The sequence below is a fragment of the Podarcis filfolensis genome (genome assembly GCF_964270895.1).
Source record: "Podarcis filfolensis genome assembly, chromosome: 9".
Lineage (NCBI taxonomy): Eukaryota > Metazoa > Chordata > Lepidosauria > Squamata > Lacertidae > Podarcis > Podarcis filfolensis.
In genome coordinates, this window is record NC_139610.1 from 17,369,110 (window position 1) to 17,396,664 (window position 27,555).

A 27,555-nucleotide genomic window follows, 5' to 3' on the forward strand; every position below is an offset into this window, starting at 1 on the left:
AACCACAAAAACATACCGCTAATTAGAAAGGATCCAAGCATCATCTACTGGCTCAACCCCTATGCAGCTGCCCCATACAGGGATCGAACCTGCAACCTTGGCGATATCAGCCCCACACTCCAACCCACTGACTATCCAGAGCGATTATCCTAACGAATTTAAACAGACGCTTTCGGAAGGGACTAATAGAGCCATCGAATCCAGGAATCATTTTCCCCAGCGTGGGGCTCGAACCCACCATCCTGCTATTAAGAGTCTCCTCGCTCTACCGACTGAGCCACCTCAGCGAAGGCGCCGGCCGCCGTTGTCACCAATAGTCAAGGAGTTCCTGAACGCTCGGCGCTCTCACAAGCGAAGCGCCGACTCTTCCCCCCTCCGGCGCTCGCTAGGGAAGTCGGGGAAGAGTTAACTCGAGCGGCCGACCCATCCAATCAGGCCGCGCCCGCCTTCGGGAGGCGGAGCTTCCCGGCCTTGGGCGCGTTGCTGCGCCTCCGGAACCGGGGAAGAGGCTGCTGAGGCGATTCTGAGGGGACGGAGCGGCGGCGCTGAGGGGAGAGAATGGCGACGATGGCGGAGGGCTTGGAAGACCAGCGGATCCAGTTAGCGGCTTCCGACTGGCTGCTGTGGGACAAGGTGCGGGAGAAGGAGGGGAGGAAGGAGCCGGGCGTGAGGGGAAGAGGGAGGCCGCCCAGGAGCTCATATAGTGGGCGCCTGTCGGAGATGAGAGAACTGCCGGGTGGGGAAGGGACACCGCGGGGTCATCCAGCCCAACCCCCTCGCGCTGCGGGAATGGAGGCGGCGCGTTCGAATCGCAGAATGGTGGGCTTGGAAGGGAACCCTCGGGGTCATCCAGCCCAACCCCCTGCGCTGCAGGAATGAATGTGCAAGTAGCCATCGGCAACGTCTTTGTGGGACCTTAGGGAGCTTTTCAGAAGCATGTTGTGTAAACTGCTTGGCCCTTCCTTACCCAAGAAGGGTTGCTATTAGCATTATTATTGTGCATTTCGGCCTCTGGGGGCTGGCTAGGGAGTCCGTGGCAGCAGGAACAGGATTTCCTTTTTTAAAAATACTGTAATAATAATGATTTTTATTAATTTTAAATTCCAAAAATCCAATATGCACCAAATTGTATTAATACCAAATAACAATACCAATTCATATACAAATCAATTACATTTTGCCTGTTGTTGTTTAGTCGTGTCCGACTCTTCGTGACCCCATGGACCAGAGCACGCCAGGCACTCCTGTCTCCCGCAGTTTGGTCAAACTCATGTTCGTAGCTTCAAGAACACTGTCCAACCATCTTGTCCTCTGTCATCCCCTTCTCCTTGTGTCCTTTCCCAGCATCAGGGTCTTTTCCAGGGAGTCTTCTCTTCTCATGAGGTGGCCAAAGTATTGGAGTCTCAGCTTCAGGATCTGTCCTTCCAGTGAGCACTCAGGGCTGATTTCCTTAAGAATGGAGAGGTTTGATCTTCTTGCAGTCCATGGGACTCTCAAGAGTCTCCTCCAGCACCATAATTCAAAAGCATCCATTCTTCAGCGATCAGCCTTCTTTATGGTCCAGCTCTCACTTCCATACATCACTACGGGGAAAACCATAGCTTTAACTATACGGACCTTTCTTGGCAAGGTGATGTCTCTGCTTTTTAAGATGCTTAAAAATCTTAAAAATCAATTACATAGCCAATTATAAATTTTGTATGGCTTCCCACATGCTATGCTTCAGGGTCTGATTCCCTTTCATTCTGCCTCCAGACTATTGCTGAAACCAAATACAACCCATTCTTGATAAAATCCCTTATACCATAGCTACAATGATTAACTTCAATTCGCATTAACACATACAGTAATTTGTAATATAGTTCTCCTTTCTTCTTCCTGTGTGAGGTTTTAATTTCCATCAGTTATTTCTTTATCAAATATGAATGTCCATATTAATTGTTCCTGATCTCCTTTGTTGCCTCGGAGTTACTCTGAAGAGGTCTCTCTCTTTGTTCCCAACTCTTCTGATGCAGCTGTAAAATTACACTTTCGATTTCAAACAGAGAGTCACCCAAAGTCCTGCCAAAGCCCTGGCCGGCCTCCAAGTTCTCCCCTCCACGTCCAGTTGAAGCAATTAATTATGCTTATTTGTAGAAGATTGATCTGGTGCCCTGGCAAGTCTTCAAAGTCCAGTCCTTCCTCCCCTCAATGAGGGGGCAAGTAAAACAATTAACTCCGCAGAGGCTCCAACCCCTTTTTATAATTATTCCAAACATTATTTTTTTCTCACACAGTCCCGTTTGTCATGATATATATCTGTGCTCCCATCTCCTTCATTTGCTTTAAAGAACAAAACTTGTAGCATTCCCAGGCATTCTTGGGGGGGAGGGCGGGGGTTTGCTGAGTCATTTATGTAACAAAGGATTCATAATGAAGCGATTGGCTCCCCCCACAAACACATACCATCTTTTTTGGCTCAGATGGAGTCATCTTTCCAATTTAAATCTGTACGACCTTGTAACAGTTTCAGTTCAGCAGTTCTTAGTCTTGTCCCATCATTACCAACATGTGTCTCTGCATTAATCCTAATGAATCCTTTAATGAACAGAAGTACCACTGTTCTTAATGGCGGCATTGGAGGGGAGAATTGCTTTGCACCCAAGCGTCTCCCTGCCTCTCAAATCCATGTAGGAGCGAAAGCCAGGTACCAAGACTATCCGCAAGTGTAGCCCACTCCCCCCGGGCCCTGGGGGGAGTTTACAAAGATAATTACCCTCTTTCATCTTTGTTTCTTGCTTCGCCAGTGGTCTCTGCTGTCGTGGGAGCTGTGCCATTAAGGCAAGCGGAAGCCACAGGAGCAGGATTTCCAGTAAGAGAGCATAGAATGGTAGAACTGGAAGAGACCCCAAGGGTTATTTAGTCAGTGTTAGAAACAGATATGAAAGCTAGGAGATAATGGCACCTTAAGCCTAGGTTATGGGCACAACAACGGAATGTCTAGGCGCACTTTTTTGTAACAAGAATACAAAGCTGAAAATGAATGAACTGCAGCTTAAATATTATGTTCATTTTTCACATGGTCTAGACCTCATCTGAAGACTGCAAAAAACAAAGCCATACTTTCCCTGCCCGCCCCCCTGATATTCTTATGAGGGTCCCTTCTCCAGTCCTCAGAGAGTGGCTAGAAATGGGGAGGCAGAAAAAGACTGTCCTTTCCTTCCATTCTGCAGTTTTAATCTGAAATCTTAGGCGTATTTCTGAGCTCAGGAACTGCTCATGCAAATGAAATTCCTGGTCGCAAAATGCGCCTAGAACAATGGGAATTTCAAACGCTGCGTCTAGTCCAGCCCCCTGCACTGCAGGGATAAATCTGATTTGTTAGAATCATATAATTGTAGAGTTTGAAGGGACCCCGAGGGTCATCTAGTCCAATCCCTTGCATGCAGGACTCTTCACTAAAACATCCATGACAGTTGGCCATCCAACCTCTGCTTCAAAACCTCCAAGGAAGGTTCCTTGCACTGCAAGAACTATGATATAATAAAAAGGTAAAGGGACCCCTGACCATTAGGTCCAGTCTTGAATGACTCTGGGGTTGCGGCGCTCATCTCACTTTATTGGCCGAGGGAGCCAGCGTACAGCTTCCGGGTCATGTGGGCAGCATGATCAAGCCGCTTCTGGTGAACCAGAGCAGCACATGGAAACGCCGTTTTCCTTCCCGCCGGAGCGGTACCTATTTATCTACTTGCACTTTGATGTGCTTTTGAACTGCTAGGTTGGCAGGAGCAGGGACCGAGCAACGGGAGCTCACCCCATCGCGGGGATTAAACCGCCGACCTTCTGATCGGCAAGTCCTAGGCTCAGTGGTTTAACCCACAGCACCAATATCTAGAGGGCTGCCACATGGGGGAATGAAGCAAACTTGTTTTTCCCCTGCTCTGAACTGTAAGACCTAAACCAATAATGGCTTCAAGTGACAAGAAATGAGATTCCTCCTAAACATCAGGAAGAACTTCCTGATGGCTGTTTGACAGTGGAACAGACTCCCTCAGGAAGGTGTGGGCTCTCCTTCCTTGGAGGGTTTTAAGCAGAGGCTGGACGGCCTTATGGCTACTCACCTACTAAATAGAACATGATTTAAACATTGCTAACCATAGTGCCTTCAAGCAGTTACCCTTATGAACACCGTGTTTCCTTTCTACCAATGCCCAGTGTATCAGCAATGAAGACAAAGGTGATAGTGACCCAACATTCACTGCCCAAATCATCTTATTATGTCTATGTTCTATTTTTGAATGGGTTACAGTACGTACTGTACTCCACAAAAACATGTGACTTGGGTATCAAAATTAAATTTTAGAACTATCTAGACTACAGGCTTTTTGTGTTTTAGTAGCAGAATCATTCAGCATTCCTTGTATTTCAATAGGGTGGCACAATTTCAGTGGCTGTTTAATTTCTTATTCCAGTTTTTTTGTTTTTGCTTTACTTCGGAGAGATTTTTAGCTATATGTGTATTTATTTAAACTTTGTATACCCTTCCTGTCTTACATAAATAGCTTTTGTTTCCCCAGATAGTTGAAATACCTTGCAGTACATTTCTTACAATTCTGCTTTGTAACAGTTTACGTTATCTTAAAATTCCAGACATTATTCAGTGATTTATTTTTGATCCTCTAGGTGGTTAAAGTTGGTGGGTACAGTACACTGTGAAAGAAACTGGTTGTGTTATGAGTTTTGGATCATAATATTTGTTGAGCAATCCCATTCTAAATTTGTATGATATTTATATGTACTGAAAACAGTTTTAAGCATAAAAACCCCACATTCAGAGGCAGATATGCAGACCCTGTTGCTTCTGAAATAGTACTTTGCACGGGCTTACTGTTGAGAAAGTGGCTTGAGAAATGTAACCTTGGTTAAATATCAGAAGATGGTTACAAAACCTAAAGTAAAGTTCAACTAAGATCACCCTCCTGATAAGCAGCAGAGTACTATATTTACTGTTACAAAATGAGGGTCCACCTTAGCAAGCTATTACGCATACAGATACCTCAATCCTTGGATGAACAGTGTGCTGGCCTAGAAGTGTTTGGGCAAGTTCAGGTTCATAGGTTTCGTAATTTCTGGACTTTGTTATGCATTACAGTGGTGCCTCGGGTTAAGTACTTAATTCATTCCAGAGGTCCGTACTTAACCTGAAACTGTTCTTAACCTGAAGCACCACTTTAGCTAATGGGGCCTCCTGCTGCCACCATCCCGCTAGAGCACGATTTCTGCTCTCATCCTGAAGCAAAGTTATTAACCTGAAGCACTATTTCTGGGTTAGCAGAGTCTGTAATCTGAAGCGTATGTAACCTGAGGTACCACTGTACAAGTATGGTAATGTTAATCCTGATTTAAACCAGAATCCACAGGAGGCCTAAAAGGTGGCAACACGAGAACGGACCTTTTCACTGGTGGCTCCCTCTTATGGCATGCTCTCCCCAGGGTGCCTTGCCTTGGCACCATCACATATATTTAGGAATCAGTCATCAGCACAATTTCTTTATTTTTGGCCAGGCTTTTAATTACCCATGTTTTCTGGGAGTGGGTGGAATGTTTTAATGTAGCTTTTAAAAAATAGAACTACCTTTTAGACTTTTTGTTTTCTTTATCCCCAGTTTTAATGTATCTGTTTGCTTGCTTGTTTTTACTGCAAATCCCTTGGAGTTACTTTGGTAAAAAAAAAAAGCAACCTATGAATTTTATAAACGGCAATAATAATGGTAGCAACGTCTGCTTTCTCATTAACCAACAAAAAAAGCTACAGAACTACCGACTTCCATCCCTATTAATCCCGAGACAAAGAGTGACTGATTGCAGTCCTATTGCCTTCAATGGGTTTACTGCATTTCCATGTGTTTAATATGCCCCTGTGCAATTTGTAGTTTAGTGATAAAAGGGCGAGACTTTGGAAGCCCTTAGTTCAAATTTAACCTCAGAGCTGAACCTGGATATGACAGCAGGTGATCTGTTTATTTCACAAAATTTTAATGCCAAAAGTAACAGTCTAAAAAGGAATAAGAATATGTTTTGTGGAACAGAGAGCCAATGTAGAAGAAAGCAAGATTCAAGGTTTAATGAGCTTCTTGTAGAAGGACAGTCCATTAACTGTGGGTCCGCTGCTGAAAAGACCCTGATTCTAGTGAATGCCAAGCTTGTATCCACAGAAGATGGTGCTGTTAGCAGGGCTTCACTGAACCCGTTTGCAGTTCACACTTAGAGTAGTATTCTACCACTGTAAACCATCATGGCTTCCCCCAAAGCATGCTGGGAAGTGTAGTTAGTTAAAGATGCGGAGAGTTGTTAGGAGAGCTTCAGGGAGCTTCAATTTTCAGAGTGGTTTAACACTCCTTCCCAGGGCACTCTGGGAACTGTAGCTGCGTGAAGGCAATAAAGGTAAAGGTAAAGGGACCCCTGACGATTAGGTCCAGTCGTGGCCGACTCTGGGGTTGCGGCGCTCATCTTGCTTTATTGGCCAAGGGAGCCGGCGTACAGCTTCCGGGTCACGTGGCCAGCAGGACTAAGCCGCTTCTGGCGAACCAGAGCAGCGCACGGAAACGCCATTTACCTTCCCGCCAAAGCGGTACCTATTTATCTCCTTGCACTTTGACGTGCTTTCGAACTGCTAGGTTGGCAGGAGCTGGGACAAAGCAACAGGAGCTCACCCTGTCGTGGGGATTCGAACCTCCGACCTTCTGATCGGCAAGTCCTAGGCTCTGTGGTTTAACCCACTGCGCCACCTGCGTCCTGCGTGAAGGCAATAGGGGTCTCCTAACAGCACCCTTAACAAACTACACTTCCCAGGATTCTTTGAGGAAAACCAGGGCTGCTTATAAAGTGATGTGATGCTGCTTTAAATGTATAGTGCAGATGGAGCCACTGACAATCCATGGCAAATCATGTGGTAGGAGATTCTTCCCAAGTGAAGTGCTTTGGATGCCCAAAGCATTTCAACTGACTGCTAAGTAGGAGAGTGAGTGTTTAATTAGGTTGCAAGTATCATTGTTATTAAGTACCTCTTTGCCCAGCAATGTGAATTTTAGCTACTGTATTGATTTATGTATGCATGCAGTTCAGTTATATTTATTCCACCTACCAGGATGCAAATCCTTCCAAGGTGGCTTTACAATGCAAAAAAAAAAAAAAAAAAAAAAAAAAAGCAAACAAAACACTCCCCTTTCCATTGTGCCTTTTGGATTGGAAGCCAGAGGGCAAAGACTGTCTTATGGCTGATGCTTGTGAGCTGGTCTAGGAGCTTTTTGGGGAGCAGAATGGTTCAGATTTTTACTGTAGAACATTTCCAGCACAAAATCTTGAGGCCAGCTTTCTTTGAAGCTGCAGTCGTCTTCATGCTCAGCTGTAATCTTTACATTCAGAAGGCCAAATGTGAAGATTCTCAATATTTCAAGAGCTCTAATATGTTCCATGTGGCTTCCTATAAGATAATTGCTGAGTGATTCTGGTCTTGAGGAACAATTAGTGACAACGAATCTTCTTGTGGTTTGTATCCCCCTCTTTAAAACAAAAAAACAAAAACCAGCTGGATTTGGGCAAACAGTCTCTGTATTGTCTGAATGTTTCAGCTCAGTACTGTAAATACTTCTGTGAAGTGAGTTGCCTAACTCGGCAACAGGTTTGAGCACATGACTCCTTTCCTGTATTGCTTCTCTAGTTGTTTAGTTGTTAGGCAAGTGCTGGACATAACAAGACACTTTGTAAATGCCGTAATAACATGTGGAGCAACATGTCTGTATTGTGATATGAAAAAGAATCTCACGGCCATCTAAAAATAGGCAACGTCATTAAGCTGTCAGGCATCCATTAGGGTTAAATGATATAATGGTAGTTTTGCATTCAGTCACTATTTGAGGACTGTAATTGCGGCTATGGGCATTTGCTCAAGTTGCTTATGAAGTTTGGGCCCTTCCAGCGCTGTGAAAAGTATACCAGAAGGCATGGTGTGGCTCCTATCCTACACCACCACAACTCCTGTTTTTAGAAGAAATGATTCTGTTTCTGTTTGACCACATCAGCAAGGTCAAGAGGGGGTTCTTGTTGTCTGGGCAGCCCAGGGGCCCCATACAAACTGCCCAGGCTTGTGAACCATGGTAGGTCACTTCGGTGGTGCAAATGCAGAATAATAATAATAATACCTCGGGTTGAAGTAGCTTCGGGTTAAATATTTTCAGGTTGCTCGCTGCGGTGACCCGGAAGTAATGGAGCGTGTTACTTCCGGGTTTCACCACTCGCGCATGCGCACACGGTCAAAATGACGTCACACGCATGTGCAGAAGCGGCGAATCGCGACGCGCACGCACAGACGCGGGTTGCGTTCGCTTCTGGATGCGAACAGGGCTCCAGAACATATCCTGTTCACATTCAGAGGTACCACTGTAATAATAATAATAATAATAATAATAATAATAATATTATATTCTTTATACCCCGCCCATCTGGCTGGGTTTCCCCAGCCACTCTGGGCGGCTTACAGCAAAATATTGTTGATGTTGTTTAGTCGTTTAGTCGTGTCTGACTCTTCGTGACCCCATGGACTATTGCACTCCAGGCACTCCTGTCTTCCAATGCCTCCCTCAGTTTGGTCAAACTCATGCTGGTAGCTTCGAGAACGCTATCCAACTATCTCGTCTTCTGTCATCCCCTTCTCCTTGTGCCCTCCATCTTTCCCAGCATCAGGGTCTTTTCCAGGGAGTCTTCTCTTCTCATGAGGTGGCCAAAGTATTGGAGCCTCAGCTTCACGATCTGTCCTTCCAGTGAGCACTCAGGGCTGATTTCCTTAAGAATGGAGAGGTTTGATCTTCTTGCAGTCCATGGGACTCTCAAGAGTCTCCTCCAGCACCATAATTCAAAACCATCAATTCTTCGGCGATCACCCTTCTTTATGGTCCAGCTCTCACTTCCATATATCACTACTGGGAAAACCATAGCTTTAACTATTCGGACCTTTGTTGGCAAGGTGATACAACAATTCATCAAATATTAAAAGCTTCCCTAAACAGGGCTGCCTTCAGATGTCTTCTAAATGTCATATAGTTGTTTATTTCTTTGACATCTGATGGGAGGGCGCCACTACCGAGAAGGCCCTCTGCCTGCTTCCCTGTAACTTCGCTTCTCGCAGGGAGGGAACTGCCAGAAGGCTTTCGGCGCTGGACCTCAGTGTCCGGGCAGAACGATGGGGTGGAGACGCTCCTTAAGTTATACTGGGCAGTTTGACTTCACCCCCTGAGGCACACTTTATTCTCTCTCGAGACAGACAGATAGCAACAACAAATGGCCCCGGGTCCTGGCCTGGGTTGTTGGGTGTTGAACTGAGAGTGTCTCCTTCAGCTGCATTTTGTAAGGAAATGTCAATATTGGTGATGGCCAGAAAGCTGACTTTTAGGAAAGCTGCTCCCTTACAGACCTTTCATGGACAAACTTCTGATAAGCTTTCAAGGAACCTCTGAATTTCTCTGAATTAGATTCCCTAGAATAATGGAAGTCTTGCAGTTACACTCTTTCCATTGTAAGACTTGCTTCCCTCAAAAAAATTGGCAAAGTAGGTATGGTTTTCCATAAAAGGTGCCCTAAATTCTGGGCTCAAAATTAAACCCTGGTGAAATCTTATTCCTTTACAGAATTCCAAAACCAGAGACAATGTAAAGTATCTGCTTGCAAATCAGAGTACAGAAGAACTCAGAAAATGTTTTGGTTCACGGATGGAATTTGGGACTGCCGGCCTCCGAGCACCTATGGGAACAGGAACATCTCGGATGAATGATTTGACTATTATTCAAACTACTCAGGTACCAGATTTAAACAAAGAGGTCTTTATTTTTCTTTAAAAGTACTGTATGCCTGTTTTTCAAAGAATGGTTGTAATTGTTAGAAAGTTGAGTGCCTCTCTCATTATCAATAAGTCAAGCCCATCGAATTTTCTCTGGTTTGTACTCAAAGTTTGTAATAATTATAATATGTAGAGAGTCAAATAATTGAAACCATTTCAGTGGCTTAATCTGCCTTTCTTTAATGGGTAAGCATACCATTGATGTCTCTGCAACTATTTGTAATGATTGGCTGTTAATAAAAAATCCCACCAAAGCTTTAGAGAAATTAAACTGCATCTCAAAATGGCCATCATTTTCAACTGGAACACCTGTTCAGTTTGCAAGATTAAAATGAGCTTTTAGAAATAGTTTCTCCAATATTTGGAGGCTAATTCTTCCGATTTGGGAGGGTTTTTCCTGAAGGTGGCTTAATAAATTTTTGAAATAACATAAAGTCTGGATTGAATGTTAGTGAGACATGTGTTGAAGCGTAGGCACAGAACAATACAATCAGAATGTTGCAAGGCATATGCAATTGCCACATTGCTGCAAGGACTGTAAGATAACAGATCACTAAATCGACCTGAATAAATATCCAGGTGGAGCACTAATTGGGAGATTTCACAAGCTGTTTGCATTATTTGTGCCACAGACAGGCAAAGTCCCACAGCCCAGCTGCGTTGCTCTTCTCAGATGACCAGAAAACCATTCAACAAACATGGCAGTAATTTACATGCAGTCATCATCATCAAATCTTTTATTGGCATTACATACAAACATCCAAAACAAATCAATACAGAATTACCACTTCCCCAGTGGCACAAAACATTTGCTAAAAGAAAGGAGGCAGAGCAGTCTATCGTCGCATCTCTAGGACTCCAGGGAGTTCAGACGTCTGCAGTGTATTTCGACGACAAAAAACCAAATAGATATATTTAGCCACTAACTTGGTGAGCTCCTGATCGTTCCCCAGTAATAGAAAATGTATGACCTCCAACTCTGGTTTCCATTTGGGATACAGAGTTGATCTAGAAATTGCTGACGGAGATCAGCATATAGTTTACAATTCAGAACTATATGTATAGGGGTTTCCACCAGGTGGTCTTCACATGGGCACTGATGGTGCAAGTGTTTCATGTTTATCATGCATACTAAAAGATGGCCCTCTGTCTTAGCAGCTGGGAGCCAGCATGGGGCAGTCCTTTCCAACTTAAGTGCAGCCTCACAGCAGACTAAGATCAACACGCCGCTCTTCCCAGATTTACAGGCATAAATCTTTCTCCCCACCCCCCCACAAAAAAATCACCTGATTATCACAGACAAGTATTGCTCAGCTGCTCATTCAGGATTCTGTAATAAGAACACAATTCCCCTTTCGTGTTGTGTATATAAGAGAGCACATAACTTGCACCACGGTCATTTGCATTGGCACATATGTGAAGTATGAAAAGAATAACTCTGCAATGCTTGCACAAAATCATGGCTTATAGCCAGGGTGGATTTGATTTAAATCAAATCAATTTAAATCATGATTTAAATCAGTAGTCAGTAAGACTTGATTTAAATCACTGGTCAGTAAGACTTGATTTAAATCGTTTTTTTACAGAAGGACTCATTCTTGCTGGTAAATTCTCAGAGTAGTTTTTACAGTTATATAAAAAATTACTGATGTGGTTATACTATTAGAAATACGTAGACAGATAATTATGAAATTATTGTGAGGTTTAATAAATTAACTGTTTATATTTGGACAACTTTTCTGCTGTACTTTATTGGAAGGAGAAAAATAATCATTTCCTTAATAACAATTTAAACAATTTCTTTAACTAAAACAATAACATTATGGTATATGTATTCATGTTTGTTAACTGATGTGGTTAAATGATTAAAAAAAAAAACTTAGACTGAGTTTTAACACACACGAAAAACTTAAAACAAATCCTTATTTCCTGATAAATAGTTTTCTATTTAAGTTACATTATAGTCTAAAAGCTATCTTTAGAAAGATTTTTTCTCCAAAAGCATTTTATTTTAAATATCCAATTTAAATTTTGAAAATCCAATATTTTGTGTGTGGTTTTGTTTTTTTAAAAAATTGATTTTTATCCACCCTGCTTAAAACATTGCATTGGCCACCCTGGTCCAGCACACCATACTGTAAGCACCATATTTGCAGAGGCTGTAGATACTGCGATTAGGTTGGTAAAATGCAGTCCTCAAAGTTACTGTAGTAGGGATTTCCTTAAGTATGACCTGAGGTTTTCAATCTCTTTATCTTACCTGATCAAAAGCCTCTTCCTTGTTAACAGCCTTTCTTTTTGGGAAAAGGTATGCTTTGTAGAAAAGGGGATTTGCATGTTGGTTCATCTTTTAGGTACCACTTTTCATTCTCTGATTTTGTCCCCAAGATGATGCTTTAAAAGCCACTTGCGGGGGAGAGGAGACATATTTTTTGGAACACGGATGGAAGGTGAAAGCTCACCAAGTTGTTTCTGCCTCCACTCTCCTGCCCTCAAGATCACAAGCCCTGTAATATATTCATTTCAAGACGCCGTAACTTCTTCACTTTGCAAGCAATAGCTTCCTTTAGTATATGTGCTGCCGAAGCGAGCACGCAAGCAATAGCTTCCTTGTCCTCTGTTCTGTAGAAGATGTGCAAAGTTATATGACGGACTTTCAGAACTGCTGGCGCTTTGTATGCTTTCGTTTCTAGGGATTCTGTAGGTACCTCGAAAAGAGCTTCAGTGACCTGAAGAAAAGAGGCGTTGTGATTGGCTACGACGCTCGCGCTCATCCTCCAAGTGGGGGTAGCAGCAAAAGGTACACTTAGCAACTGCTGCAATGATTTGTTGATGACATGCTTGTTTTGCCATAGATGGAGAAGGGGCCCACTCAGAATGAACTCCTTTCTTGACTTAAACTCAACGGAAAGACTGTGCCATGATGAGCTGATAAGATTGATTGATTGATTGATTGATTTTTTAAATCCCACCTTTCCTAAAAATATCACTATTAAAACAATACAAATATTAAAATTTGATGGGTCTGGCCGCTCCAGTCGAGTATCTTCTTTTTAGGTAACTGGGGCAAAGAATAATAAAATGAAAGGAATTAAAGCTGTAATTTGAGGCACACTTGCTAAGGAGTGAGGTCTATTTTATTGGGATATATCCCCCAAGTAAGGACACTTAAGAGTATGTAAGATTTATGGGAAGTTGTTTTAGTCTATTCTATTGCGGTTGTTTTAACTTCCTTTATGTTTTACCGTATTTTTTGCTCTATAAGACTCACTCCCCCGCCCCTAAAATGTAAGGGGAAATGTGTGTGCGTCTTATGGAGCGAATGCAGGCTGCGCAGCGATCCCAGAAGCCAGAACAGCAAGAGGGATTGCTGCTTTCACTGCGCAGCGATCCCTCTTGCTGTTCTGGCTTGAGATTCAGAATATTTTTTTTTTCTTGTTTTCCTCCTCCAAAAACTAGGTGCGTCTTGTGGTCTGGTGCGTCTTATAGAGTGAAAAATACGGTAATTTGCAGTTGTATTTTTTAGTGAAGATTTTATTGTTTTATATCTTTTTGTAAACTGCATTGTAGAAAAATCCTCAATCAAGCAGCATATAAATTTTATGAAATACATACATAATATCATTATTGGTAAGAAGTGTACTGTGCTGTACTGAAAACCCAGAAGGTGTTTGTTCCACAAACTGCTCTGCTGTACTCTGCTGCCCCCTGGCTGCCAGAGATCCCTCCTTTATTTCATTATGTTGTGGAGAAAAAGCAGTGCTTGCCTGGCAACTAGGGGGTGAGCCTGGTTTCCTTTCCGAACTGAGGAACAACTTATAGTGGTACTTAACTTTTAAAAGCCCTGGCTACACAACCAGATTGGTTGGTTTTAATAGCCAGGGCTTGGTCCTCTTCATATGTTAACATCATACTTTTTCTGTCATGGACAGAGACTTTATCTCCATACTAGATGCATTTTGTAGCCCATGAAAAGCACTGGGAAGAAACTTATCATATGTAGGTCACCCGATTCATGTCCTTGTGTTGGAGAACTTGGCCATGCTGCCGTCCTTCATAGATTGCTAAATGCATGCTGTTTGCAGGGTGGGTGCCGGCAAACATAATGCATGAATATCAACTAAATGGCACCTAGGCTCAGTGCAGTACTTCTTCGAGTTTTGCAAGAGGATTCATTCCTTGTTTTCAAATTATTATGTTTCTCGCCAATAGATTTGCAAGGCTTGCTGCGACAGCATTTATCAGTCAAGGCATTCCTGTGTACCTTTTCTCCAACATCACACCGACTCCTTTTGTGGTAGGTCATTAGCCTCTCTGCACCCCAGTTATGCTACTTATACATTGTTAGAAGGTTCAGTAGATAAATATAATTTATTGTGGTGTTACACACAGAGAGAGGGAGAGAGAGAGAGAATTGTACCTTGGAAGTCAAATGGAATCCGTTCTGGAAGTCTGTTTGACTTCCAAAACGTTCGGAAACCAAAGCACGGCTTCTGATTGGCTGCATGAATTGGCCAATTGGAAGCCGCGGAAGCCCTGCTGGACGTTCAGCTTCCAAAAATAGTTCGCAAACTGGAACAGTCACTTCTAGGTTTGCGGCCTTCGGGAGGCAAAACTAAGCTGTTTGAGAACCAAGGTACGACTGTACTTGCCATGAGATGAGGTCAAACTAAAACTAGTTATGAGATCGTTAGTTCTTTTAAAAAAATAGAACTCTGATTAATTTTAAGACAGCCATCTACTGTCTGCAATTGGTTCTTCTGCTCATTGCTTTCTCTGTGCTTTGGAGACCTTCCAGTTTTTTGCAGATTGTGACACAGAACTTACCTGTGATGTGGGCTGAGATGAAGGTCTCTGCCTATACTTGCTGTTGTTGATAGAACAGGCCAAATAGGAAGCACCTTTTATTGGAGTGCCATCCCTGATGGTCATTCCATAGCATCTTGATTGAATTGGTGTTACGCAGGAAAAATTTAAAAATCATGCGTTCTTGATACCAAAGGTATGCATGTTGCTAATCCATCTGGATACTTCAGTGTGATGTAGCAGTAGGCATGCTGTGCTTGGTCCAGAAAGACATTGATTCAAGTCCCCACTCAGCCAAGAAGTGCACTGCATGTCTCTGGACAAATTGTTACCTTTCACCCATCCCTCTTTCACAGTGTTGAAGTTAAAATGTAATTCCTATGTATCACATAAACAAAGATCAGTTTAAACAGAACAAGGCTTTCACTATTTCACTGAAATTCTTAAAAGTGCTCCAAATTCAGGGAGACTGTAGTAGGAGGCTGTTTGATAACTGGTGACCAGGACGCATGGGGGAAATCGGAAGAGACAGCTTCTTCTGGACTGAACTTTATAGCTTCATGTATACTGTACTGAGATTCTTAGAATGTGGGAGAGAGGAACACCGTATTTTTCGCCCTATAGGACGCACCGGCCCATAGGACGCACCTAGTTTTTTTGGGGGGGGGAAATCAAGGGGGGAATTATTCCCCCCCCCCAGGTTTGCGCAGCCATCCCCAAGCTAGAAGAGGGAGATGGAGCGCTCCGTCTCCCTCTTCTGCCTTCAGGGACAGCCTCCCTAGCCTCTGTGGGGCAGTGGCTTGCCCCGCTGTCCCCCGAGCTTGTGGGGAGAAGCAAGCTTGCTTCTCCCCCCCCCCCCCGCCAGCCTCCAGACCAGGTCGGGGAATAGCGGGGTGGCAGCGCTGCACCTCCCCGCTGTCCCCCGAGCTTGTGGGCTGCAGGCTGCCGCCCGCAAGCCTTGTGAGCCCGCGGGACCTCCCGCCGGGCTTGCAAGGCTTGCGGATAGCTTCCTGAAGCCTGCATTCGCCCCATAGGACGCACACACATTTCCCCTTCATTTTTGGAGGGAAAAAGTGCGTCCTATAGGGTGAAAAATACGGTAAATATTTTCTAAAAACTGTGAAGGAAACAGGGCAATTGCTCCAGGCAGTCTTCTTCCATTTTAAGATTACTTTATTTGCTTATTTTCCACAGCCTTATGCAGTGACTCACCTGAAACTTTCTGCTGGAATTATGGTTACCGCATCTCATAATCCAAAAGAAGACAATGGATACAAGGTATTCTCGCCCTCCTCTTCTTTTTTTTCCAGAACACCTGGATCTGGCCTGAAACAATTTAGAGGTGGAGATCATGTTTCATTTAGGGTTTTTAAAAAAACCCTGTACAGCCAGGAGGGTGGGGCAAGAGAAGGAGACACAACAGAGAGAAGGAGGGTTTAGTCTGTTGGATACTTCTTCACCAATACATTCCTTGTGGGAAGAAAAAGCTGGCAAAACAGACCCTGTACCCAGCTTGACTGTCCCCTTGGTGTGTGATTCCTGCAGTTCTACTACATGTGCTGAGCTGCTGTACTTGACTTGCCTGGCCTCCTCATTCTCCATCCCACATTTTTGTCCCCAATATGTCCCAGTTTCCCATAGTTCAGGCCCCAGCTGTCTTGGTTGCCACCACCAACAATGTCATCTGCTCCTACTTCATGGTCATTGCTTGCTCAATTTCCGAAACCGCTTCTGCAACATTCAGACCCGCCACCCCACAAACCAGCTCCATGGTGCATGGCTGCTCCACAGCCCTAAAACTAACTACAGTGGTACCTCGGGTTACATACGCTTCAGGTTACAGACTCCACTAACCCAGAAATAGTGCTTCAGGTTAAGAACTTTGCTTCAGGATGAGAACAGAAATCATGGTAGTGGCGCTGCGGCAGTGGGAGGCCCCATTAGCTAAAGTGGTGCTTCAGGTTAAGAACAGTTTCAGGTTACGTACGGACCTCCAGAATGAATTAAGTACTTAACCCGAGGTACCACTGTATCTGTTTATACATCTCTATCACTGAATCTGTTTATACATCTCTATGCTTTTTAGTTTCTTAGAATTCCAGGGCAACACCTGGAACTTTCAGCTACTAAGTACCACATTTTTCGCTCTATTAGACGCACCGGACCATAAGACGCACCTAGTTTTTAGGGAGGAAAACAAGAAATAAGAAAGCAATTCAAAGCCTCCTGAGTGAAGAGGGAGCGCTACTCCCTCTTCGCTCAGGAGGCTTTGCGGGGCTACTCCTGAAGCCAGGAGAGCAAGCGGGATTGGAGCGCACTGATATCTCTTGCCTTCCTGGCTTCAGCAAAAGCAAGCCTCCTGGCTTTCCCCCCCACCTCCCGCAAGAGCTGCGCACTCTTTAAAGGGAGCGGAGGTCATGGGGGCTTTTGTGGGAGGTGGGTGAAGGGACAGAGCTGCTTGCTCTGTCCCTTCCCCCACCTCCCACAAAAGCCAGGGATAGCCGCGCGAAGCCTCTGCAGGGTAGCGGGATGAAGGCTCCCCGCTGCCCTGCGGAGGCTTCACGCCGCTAAGGCAGAAGCTAGAACAGCGAGAGGGAACGCTGCGCAGCGCTCCCTCTAGCTGTTCTGGCGTAGCCTGCGAAGCCTCCGCAGGGCAGCGGGATGAAGGTATCTGCTCCATAAGATGCACACACATTTCCCCTTTTTAGGAGGGGAAAAGTGCGTCTTACAGAGCGAAAAATACGGTAGATACATCATAATGAAGCTTCCATTAACAGGTAATCTGCATATATTCTCTGTGTTACTTAGGTTTATTGGGAAAACGGAGCTCAGATAATTTCACCTCACGATAAAGGAATTGCTCAAGCTATTGAAGAAAACCTAGAACCATGGCCTCAAGCTTGGGATGACAGCCTGATTGATAAAAGCCCCCTACTCCACGATCCTTACGCATCTATTAACAAGGACTACTTTAAGGACATACAGAAGCACTGCTTTCACAGGTAAACTGTCAGGGAAGGCTTTTCTTCCTTCTTGGGGATAAATCTATGTTATTTAATTTTAGTGCAACAGGATTAAAATTGAAAGTACCGTAAGTTGCAAGTAGGTTTCCACATACAGAAATGGGAATTTCTTTTGTCCATTGGGAGAAAGGTGGGACAAACTTCTGATGAGGGAGGTAGGATGAAAGAAAAAATGAATGAATCTTTATTTGCATCAGCCATCGGCCATAGCAATAAAACAACAATATGATATACAAAGAATAGAAATAAAAAGTCAATTATCTAAAATATATTTTAGGGTTTTGAATCAATAGTCAAATAGTGGATCTTGTTCTGATTGCCTCAGCTAAAAACCTTGCAACCTTTTCTGTCACCTGCTCATCTTGATTTGCCAAGAGAAAGGACAGTATGACAGTGGCTGGGTGACCCAGAATGGATGATAAAAGAGGGATGATAACCTCATTCCTCAAGTCTTTATAAAGAGGGCAAGCCAGAAGGACATGCGTCACCGATTTGGTACTGCCATCTCCACAGTACAGTATCTCTAGCAAGCAACAAGTATGGAGGCTGTTAAAATGAGTAGGAGAATCAAATGGTGATGTAGCAGCTGGTAAGAGGAGTTCATGTTATTAAAATCTCGGCTGATGGCCTAATGTAGATAGACAATGCCTGCTTGACCCTTGAAAGGAAGGCAACTTGTGGCGAGTCCAGTTTTCCTTTCTCAGCTGCCGAGGAAAGGCATTCAGGACAGGAATGTCCCAAACTTCAGATCTGTGTGTTTCCCTTTGTTCATCTGTTTCCGTTCTTCATTCCCTGCCTTATCCCATAAGACATCTAAGCAGGTACTATAGCAGTGCCAGCAGAGAGGAGATACACAGAAGGAGTTGCACACAGGTTGTAACCACTTTGCAACTGTGTGTGCATGCAGGAACATCTTCACAACATTGCTTGCATACACAGTCTGCTTACATCAGTTGTGGGGCCTGGAGTTGAGAATCTGGCAACTTGTAAGCGGCTTTTTTTTAAAAAAAAGTTTTAGTGAACGAGGATACAGTACAGTTCATTTCTTTGTTATTAGCGGTAAACAAGCTCATGCCAATGTAATGTCATTGATGTACTTAATTTCAGGAATATAAACAAGGAGACAAAGCTGAAATTTGTCCACACTTCTGTGCACGGTGTAGGCCATGAGTTTGTGCAGTCAGCCTTTAAGGCATTTGACTTTAGCCCTCCATTTGCTGTTCCTGAACAGAAGGAGCCTGATCCAGAATTTCCAACAGTAAAATATCCAAATCCTGAGGAGGGTAAAGGCGTACTGGTAAAAGACAATTTAGTCAAAATTCTTCCTTCTACCTTTCTTTTGTGCCACTTCAAACCTTTCCTGATAACCTATAAACCTTCTAAATGCATATTATTTTTTTAAAGTTGACATGTACTTACATCGTTTGAAAAAGCCATCACAAATCTTTTCTTCTTCATCTTCTCTCTCACTCCTTGCTGTCTCCTGAGGACAAGTACATGTTACTTTCATGGAATCAAAAATTTGATGTGTTCCTTTTTTCTGCAAGAGGTGCAATTAAAATAATGTGTGAATCAGCACCAAATTGTCTCTTTCTTTGGCATATAGTTTCAGGGTTTGAGCCAAACTTTCCCATCTCTGTAAGCATATAGGCCTCTTGTATTATTATTGGCATAAAATGCATTGAATATATTTCTTTTCTTTTTTAAATGTTACTGCTTTGGGGCCCTTCACTTTCCTGTTATTTTTTTTAGACACTGTCTTTTGCCTTGGCCGAAAAAGAAGGAGCTCGGATTATTTTAGCCAATGACCCAGATGCAGATCGACTTGCTGTTGCAGAGAAACAAGAAAGGTATGGTTGCTTGCTTTGGTGATTTCAGTGTTTAACAACAATTCGATTGTTGGAAATGCCCAAGAGCTATTTATGTAAATGTATATTATCTGTTGCCTTACTTTTATTTTGACTTTTGTGAAAAGTGCTGGCAGTACATGCTCTTGAGAATAATAAAAAATGTATCTTAAATCAATTTCTTTTTAAAAATACTTACACACCCAATATTTGTGGAAAAACATGTCAGTTTGCATTTCTTAGTTCAGAAAGTATTGATCTGATGTGTAGGGATCTTCCCCATTCTAATTAATTCAAGAAGCTTCTCTGTGTGAAAGAAGCAATCAGAAGATTCCTGATATTTGGGTTATTCCTTTAGAGAAGCTGAGTACAGCTGGCTTTAACTGCTTCTCTTATCTCTTCCTGTCAAGGTCATGCTGACTATAAAAGTAGGGCCAGAAGGAGCCTGAGTTTCTCTTTCTATCTCTTTTCCTTCTGGTGTGGTGTTCCGCACATAGTATGCTTAGTATTAAGGTTTAGACTTATTGTAAGTTACTGTAAGTTTCAGTTAAGTCTGCTGCAACTGGATTTCTTATAGACAGTGCCAATTCTGAATGTATTGGATTTGTGACCATTATGCTCATCTGCCTTCGGTAGCAGTAAAGCTCTGCTGGCTGAAATATAATTGTCTTTGGTCTATTTTGGGGGAATCCTGCAACGTGTTTAAGTTGTTACTCTGCTAACTATACATTGGAATCTACTCTGGATCAGTATTGAGTAGAATTACATGACAAATAAAAGTGCACACTCCGTATCTACCGTATTTTTCTGTCTATAAAGCACCCCCATGTATAAGACGCCCCCTATTTGGGGGGACTCAGATTTAAGAAAATAGGGGGAGCCACTATCCGTGTATAAGATGCCCCTTAATTTTGGACATTGTTTTTTAGGGGGAAAACCTAGTCGTATACACGGAAAAATACGGTATATCCCTTTGGTTTTGGAACTGCAACCTCAGCACAATTTCTTTACTGTAGTTCCTATCGTTTCTTTATATTAAGCTGTCGAGCTACTGTCACTCTAACCATCTAAACTTGTTGTGTCCCTCAGTGGAGAATGGAAGGTGTTTTCTGGCAATGAATCAGGAGCTCTTTTGGGCTGGTGGATCTTCACTTGCTGGAAAAAGCAGAACCAGGAACCCGCTGCTATCAAAGATGTATACATGCTTTCGAGCACGGTGTCCTCCAAAATCTTAAGAGCGATCGCACTCAAGGAAGGATTTCACTTTGAAGTAAGCCGTTTGGGGGGGCAGGAGAGAAGCGTATTTCATTTCCCTGTGGACAGTGTTCTGACTGAAATCTTGTTCTGCGCAGGAAACATTAACAGGATTCAAGTGGATGGGAAACAGAGCCAAGCAGCTCATGGACCAAGGAAAAACAGTCTTATTTGCCTTTGAAGAAGCGATTGGTAATAAGTATTCCATAACGCAGAGTGGTTTAGACTGAAATATTTTACAGAGATGGGCATCTGTTTGATGTACCATCTACTCTTGTGGGTTGTTGTTGGTTTTTTTCTGGTCTTGAGAACTGATTACCTGTAGTACAGTGGTATCTTGGTTCTCAAACTTAATCTGTTCCAGAAGTCTGTTCCAAAACCAAAGTGTTCGAAAACCAAGGCCTGCTTTCCCATAGAAAGTAATGCAAAACGGATTAATCGGTTCCAGACTTTTAAGAACAACCCCTGAAACGGCAATTTAACATGAATTTTACTATCTAAGGAGACCATTGATCCATAAAATGAAAGCAATAAACAATGTACTATACTATAAAATAAATAAGACAGTGTTGTAGACGATAAAAATTAAAATAAAATAAAATTCTTACCTGCACTGATGATAGTCATTGTTTAGATGCGGGGCTTTTATCCATTTCCACAGTCACACAATCAATCAGTAGCTGAACTGAGTTTTACCCAGTCACAAAAACAAATCAACCGGAAAAGCCTCAAAAACACGCAAAATACATAGCAAAAACAAAAGTGCCAAACTTAATCCATTCCAGAAGTCCATTTGACTTCCAAAGTGTTCGAAAATCAAGGTGCAGGTTCTGATTGGTGCAGGTGCCCCTGAAACAATAGCCAAGAGCTGCATCGGACATTCGGCTTCCCAAAAGCATTTGGAAACTGGAACACTTCCAGGTTTTCGGCGTTTGAGAACCGAGGTACCACTGTACAGTGAGGTGCATACCGTCTGCATTTATGCTGATAAGAGTAGGAGAAAATGCTTGCCTACCGATAGCATCTGAACATTATCTTCCTGAGCTAACTGTTTCTAAGCTTTGGCTTTAAAATGGGGCTGCTTATTTCAGCATAACTAAAATCCCACCACTAATCAATTTCCCTCCCTAAGTATAATAATGCCCAATAATCAATAAATATATGATAGTACTTGATGGTTGGGAAACCATGCTGCAATTAACTGAAAACACATTTGCTTCTGGCAATACTTTCAGATGGCAAGGTTCAGATGCTACTTCGGAACACGCACATTACCAATGTGTGTCTTAAAATGTTTCCATGCCCATGTAAATAAATGGGTTAGTTTGCTCATTTAGTGTTAACATAGACGAGCCTCAGTGAGCCCCAGCAAAGCATTTGTTTTGCACCCACGCACATTGCTACTTCCATCCTGCATGACCAGGAGAACTTCTGCGGAATATGCTCTCTGTTTCAATGGCTATTATCTTAATTTTGCATGAGAACCAGGAATCCTGGTTTAAAACTACCAATGGCTGCTTCTAAACAAGCCAACCACAAACAATAAGGTATGAAATTTACTTGTTTAGCCACTGCTAGGTGTAAATCAGTATTCTTGTTTGTGTTACATATGAACAAGGCTTAGCATTATATGCAAAGTAAATTCTACAGAACTTATCCCAGCCACACGGGAAGAAAGGACCGTTATGATGAGGCACCTAATATAGCATTACTTGGAAATCAGTCCTGTGGTTGAGATGAAAATTGGGGCTATCCTTATCTCGGTACAAAAATGCACCTAACCCTTCTGAAATTGCAGTGAAATGCATTTCCTAACTTGAGTCATTCATTTGAAATGATCCTTCAGTCTGTGATCCAGGTTTAGGTTTTGGGTTTAGGGCTTAGGTTTAATAATATTAGTCACAACCGAGCACCTAATGCAAACCAGATGATGTACAGATATGAAAGCAACACTGCCTTGCATATGAGCCTGTTATCTTGTGTTGTGTGATAGGACTACTTTATTTCATAGAATCACATTTGTAACTGAATGGAAACTTTATCAAACTTTTGCATTTCATCATCTGTCAAGAACATTTAGACAAAATAGCTTCTGTTAAAGATGTTCTGTCTGTAATTTTGTCTTCAGGATATATGTGCAGCCCTGTGGTCTTGGATAAAGACGGTGTCAGTGCTGCGGTCATAACTGCGGAGATGTCTGCTTTTCTGGAAACCAAGAAATTGACTTTGTCTCAGCAGCTGAAAAACATTTACAATGAGTGAGTTTACAATGAGCATTTCATAGTATACTTCATATATTTTCTACATACAAGGTACATGGAGCTCACGGGTAACTTATTTTGCCTTCAAAGGTACGGCTACCATGTTACTAAAGCTTCCTATTTTATCTGTCACGATCAGAAGATTATTAAGGAGCTATTTGAGAAGCTTAGAAATTATGATGGGAAGAACACTTATCCAAAAACCTGTGGGAGATTTGCAGTGTCTGGAGTACGGGATCTAACTACTGGCTATGACAGTAATGAGACTGATAAAAAAGCTGTAAGTAGCTGAAACTTTTTGTTCTTTTATTTCTATTAGACTGTTGCTCCCTGAATGATATCCTCATCCTAAATTTCTTTATTTGGAAATAAGTCTCATTGATTTTATTCCAGAGGATGTTATTGTTGTTTAGTCGTTTAGTCATGTCCGACTCTTCGTGACCCCCTGGACCAGAGCACGCCAGGCACTTCTGTCTTCCACTGCCTCCCGCAGTTTGGTCAAACTCATGCTGGTAGCTTCAAGAACCCTGTCCAACCATCTCGTCCTCTGTCATCCCCTTCTCCTTGTGCCCTCCATCATTCCCAACATCAAGGTCTTTTCCAGGGAGTCTTCTCTTCTCATGAGGTGGCCCAAGTATTGGAGCCTCAGCTTCACGATCTGTCCTTCCAGTGAGCACTCAGGGCTGATTTCCTTAAGAATGGATAGGTTTGATCTTCTTGCAGTCCATGGGACTCTTCCAGAGGATAGCCAACTAAAAAGGAGTCCTATGACGTCTTAAAGACTGAGGGAGGAATTCAACGTCACACTGTTTTGATAAGCGCTTCTGCTTGTCATAGGGAACTATCCCCCTTCTCTTCCCCTCATCCATATTTGTTTGAGGACCAAGGCAGAAATCAGTGGAACACAAGGCTTCAAAAAGTGAACTGGCAGCTGAAAACAGAGCTCAGGAAGCAGGGCAAATCCCATCCCTTAATAAGGATAAAAAAATTAAAAACAGTTTTGAAATACTCTGTTTTGTGTACTGCCTTGTAAGCAATGCTGGGGCTTAATGCAAACATGCACATAGTATTGAATCCCCTCATCCTGCATGTAGATTCGTAGCAGAATTAGTCAATCTATGCTGTTCCTTTGTCAGTGCAGCAGCTGCCCAGGTGACTTGCTGGTTTGATCTGCATAATTTGCGGATACCTGCAAATTAGAATAGTGTGTGTCATATTGGGCATCCTAGTGCCCAATCCTATATTTTCGCTCCCCCAAGAAAAAGATAGCTCTTGAAATCCCCACTGTCAATTTTTCACAAGGAAGAGTCCAGGAGAAATTAGTGCTTTATTTCTTTATCCCATGAACCCCACGCTTAGAAATCTGATGATTAGTCATTACACATTAGCGCATATGAGTCTCGTGCAGTCATAGTCAAAATTGTGACAAATTTACCTTTTGTGGTGTTAGGTGCTTCCCACCAGTAAAAGCAGTCAAATGATAACATTTACGTTTACTAATGGATGTGTGGCTACCATGCGAACCAGTGGGACCGAGCCCAAAATCAAATACTACTCAGAGCTTTGTGCACCTCCTGGAAACAGGTATTGTTTAGATTTATTTATTTTTCTGTTGCAAACCATTGTTAAATTTGGATTTCTCCTACTGTAGACTTTTTCACAGAATAGCTGTTTGAGCAGTTTTCAGAAATCTTTGTTTAACACAGTTTTGGGTCGGGTAAGCTAAATTTCATTGTCATATCCACAAAACCTCAGTCCATTGTATTTCAAATGTGTATTTTAAACCACCTCCCCTTTGCTTTATCCCAGCCACCACCACAGTTCAGAATGGACTTTACCTATTAGCATATCATGGGAATAAATCTACTGTTTTTAATGTGAATGAGAATTTGAATAGATTGAAACCCAGGTTTTGTTTTTGGCTCATTTTTTAGTGACTTTGAAAAGCTGAAGAAAGAACTGGATGAACTGGTCAGTGCAATTGAAAAATATTTCTTTGAGCCAGAGAAGAATAAGCTGCAGCCCAAGCCAGAGTGATACAGCTGTCCCTGTTTTCATCTCTACACAAATACTTTCTACAGTTAATTGGATAATATGTGTAAAGCACTTGTTTCCATGAATTAAGGGTGCACAAACGTGACTCTAATTTCACTATTTTGAAAAGTATGTTTGCATGTTTCATCTGTCATGCATGCTCATATTTTGAGGGGAAATATGTCTTCCCTTGCCAAATTCTCCTTCAACCAATTTCCTGATGAAATTGCATTTGGTTTTAATAAAATAGTTGGTAGTGCCTATTGACACAAGGAATGTCCCCTACCATAGCTCACAAATGGAAGTGCAGAAAGCGCTCAGTAATGGATGCCGATTTTATGTTACAAGGCTTTGCATTCAATTGTAAGATTACCACTCATACAGATCTGATCTATTGTGCTTGTTTCCATTAGAACTTTTTAAACTTTTCACAGTCCTCTCACTCCTGTTGGTGTGTGCATGTTGAAAAGTTGCCTCTTCGCTCTCTTATATTCTCAAATTGGTCAGTGTCTCCTAGTTTTCCAGCTTTGCTCCCCATCCCTTTCATGCCTAATCTCTTTGGTTGCAAGCATGAGAGCAAAATCTGTTTCTCTTTTTTGACTCACAATGCCTAGTTACTGGAAATACTCCAGAAATAATTGTAATTATAATTATAAAATGTAGGGTCTGCCTTGTCAAAATCAGCTGCAATAAAATCAGCACATCAAAGATGTGGTATAGTCCCCAGTGCAGACAAGCCAGTAGCCTAACCTGAAACAGCACAGGCTGTTTATCATATATCTGAATCTTGAACTTGTAACAAAACAACATTAGGTATAGTTCTGCCAATAGCAGAGAGAATGGATTCAGTTCTGCAAGATGCATATTTCCAGTGCTTTTTTCTGGGGGGATGCAAGGGTACGCATATCCGTAAACATTTTGTGAATTAAGTTTGGCCTCATTGAGGGACAGTATTTCAATATGAGTAGGAAAATGAGAGTACCCCTAAACATTTTTTTAGGAAAAAAAGCACTGCATATTTCTATAATTATGTGCTGTTAACCAGTGTAAAAAATATAAGAAAATCAGACAATTACTCAGTCAGTTGCCCTATATATTCTGAGATAGAGTTCTTTCAAAAATCATTGGTTCTACAGAATATGATCTCTTCTGTCTGTATTGCTTATTTCTGATTACCTGCTCCTCCCCTTTACAGATTGCTTTTGGCTTGTTTGGGTTTTGCTTTGTTATTATCAAGGGAACAACATTAGCTTTATAGCCGCTAGCTATCTAAAGGTGAGAGTCCTGTTTTCCATGACTGATTCCTCCAAATGGAAGCAGAATAAAAAATTACCTGTCTCAATGATGTCTTGCCTAGAGCAGTGGTTATCAAACTTTTTTTTCCTGAGTCACACTTTGCACATGCTGCCCAGAGTCTTTTCCAACACTCATGTTTGAATGGCAATTCTGAATCACAACCAAGATTGTCCTTGGTATCACTTGATGCTCTTGCTCTCATATGGAAAATATATTTATTCATATTCTGCAAATTAAAAACACATTTTGATGCTATGCTTTACTACACTGAAATGTTTAAATGTCTGATTGTCCTTGAATCTTCCTGCCACGCTTGCCACCTACCCGTGCTACACTCTTCGAAAATCACTGACCTGAAGTTTTGATTACCAAAAAGACAACTTCTTTCTTCATGAATGACTTGAATGACAAATCAGAGATAGGATGTGCAATTTTTCTTGAAATTGTTGACTGATGTGAAGCTCTTGGAATCCTAGCCAATCTGTCATCCATCATTGGTTTTTTAAAAACACAGCATACATTTGCATAACAGTTATGCACTTAATTTATTTGACTACATTCCGGAAGAACTGTGGAGTCTCATTTGATGTCACCCAGAGTGGATGCTTCTTACGTATGGCAATGTAAAATACTGTTTGACTCTTTATTAAATGAGTGTTGCAAAGTTTATAAAATGCCTTCCTGTTCTTTTTGCTGTTTGTGGATGTCCTGCTGTTGATTTTCCTCTTAGGCATAATAGACATGCGTATGTGGGTTGCACAGATACTCAGACAATTTTACTGTCAGCAAGTGCCTTTGTGCAACAATGTGTCTCAACTTTATAATAACTTCTCAGGAAGGGTGTAGCTAGGCAGAAGTGAAAGTTTTAAAATACAGATCTGAAAGTAAGACCGCGAGAATATGTTGAAAACAATATAGCAACATTGATCAAAACATCACACAATTGGTCCTATTGCTCGATTTGTTGTCAGCCTCTGAAATTGGTTAATATGCAAAGACTTAACTGATTGGGAAATTGGGATCAAGCAGATTTTTTTTGCTAGCAACCCATTTTGTGGATGAGCAGAAAACAACTTCTTTATGTAGGGTATGATGCTGAAGAAAATGTTACTAGCTTTGCTACATTCATTTAAGTTCGGCTTGTTACAATTCAGTCTTCCAGT

At 42.2% G+C, this 27,555-nt stretch overlaps 1 protein-coding gene across 2 annotated transcripts; it reads left to right on the top strand.

Annotated features, from left to right (window-relative positions):
- The first annotated feature begins 438 nt into the window (after positions 1 to 438).
- Positions 439 to 27,066, top strand: LOC310770120 (phosphopentomutase-like). Of its 2 annotated transcripts, none has more exons than XR_014551964.1 (14): positions 439 to 633; positions 9,663 to 9,830; positions 12,565 to 12,671; positions 14,084 to 14,168; positions 15,872 to 15,955; positions 17,486 to 17,679; positions 18,808 to 18,997; positions 19,453 to 19,550; positions 20,637 to 20,817; positions 20,900 to 20,993; positions 22,930 to 23,059; positions 23,153 to 23,460; positions 23,811 to 24,646; positions 24,997 to 27,066. XR_014551964.1 is itself a non-coding variant. In XM_083630447.1 (14 exons), exons 1-14 carry the CDS (start codon positions 559 to 561, stop codon positions 25,097 to 25,099), a joined length of 1,833 nt encoding a protein of 610 aa, XP_083486573.1. In that variant the 5' UTR covers positions 439 to 558; the 3' UTR covers positions 25,100 to 27,066. The 2 variants fall into 2 exon arrangements, 1 of the variants encoding a protein (XP_083486573.1); XM_083630447.1 differs by having other exon boundaries at positions 23,153 to 23,342; positions 24,513 to 24,646.
- The last annotated feature ends 489 nt before the right edge of the window (positions 27,067 to 27,555 follow it).

Bases quoted from the DNA above. Each gene is read 5' to 3' on its own strand.
- LOC310770120 (XM_083630447.1), top strand. From the start codon at position 559: ATGGCGACGATGGCGGAGGGCTTGGAAGACCAGCGGATCCAGTTAGCG. The intron at 20,818-20,899 runs GTAAGCCGTTTG...TGTTCTGCGCAG, and splicing joins AGGAAGGATTTCACTTTGAA to GAAACATTAACAGGATTCAA. The intron at 24,647-24,996 runs GTATTGTTTAGA...CTCATTTTTTAG, and splicing joins TGTGCACCTCCTGGAAACAG to TGACTTTGAAAAGCTGAAGA.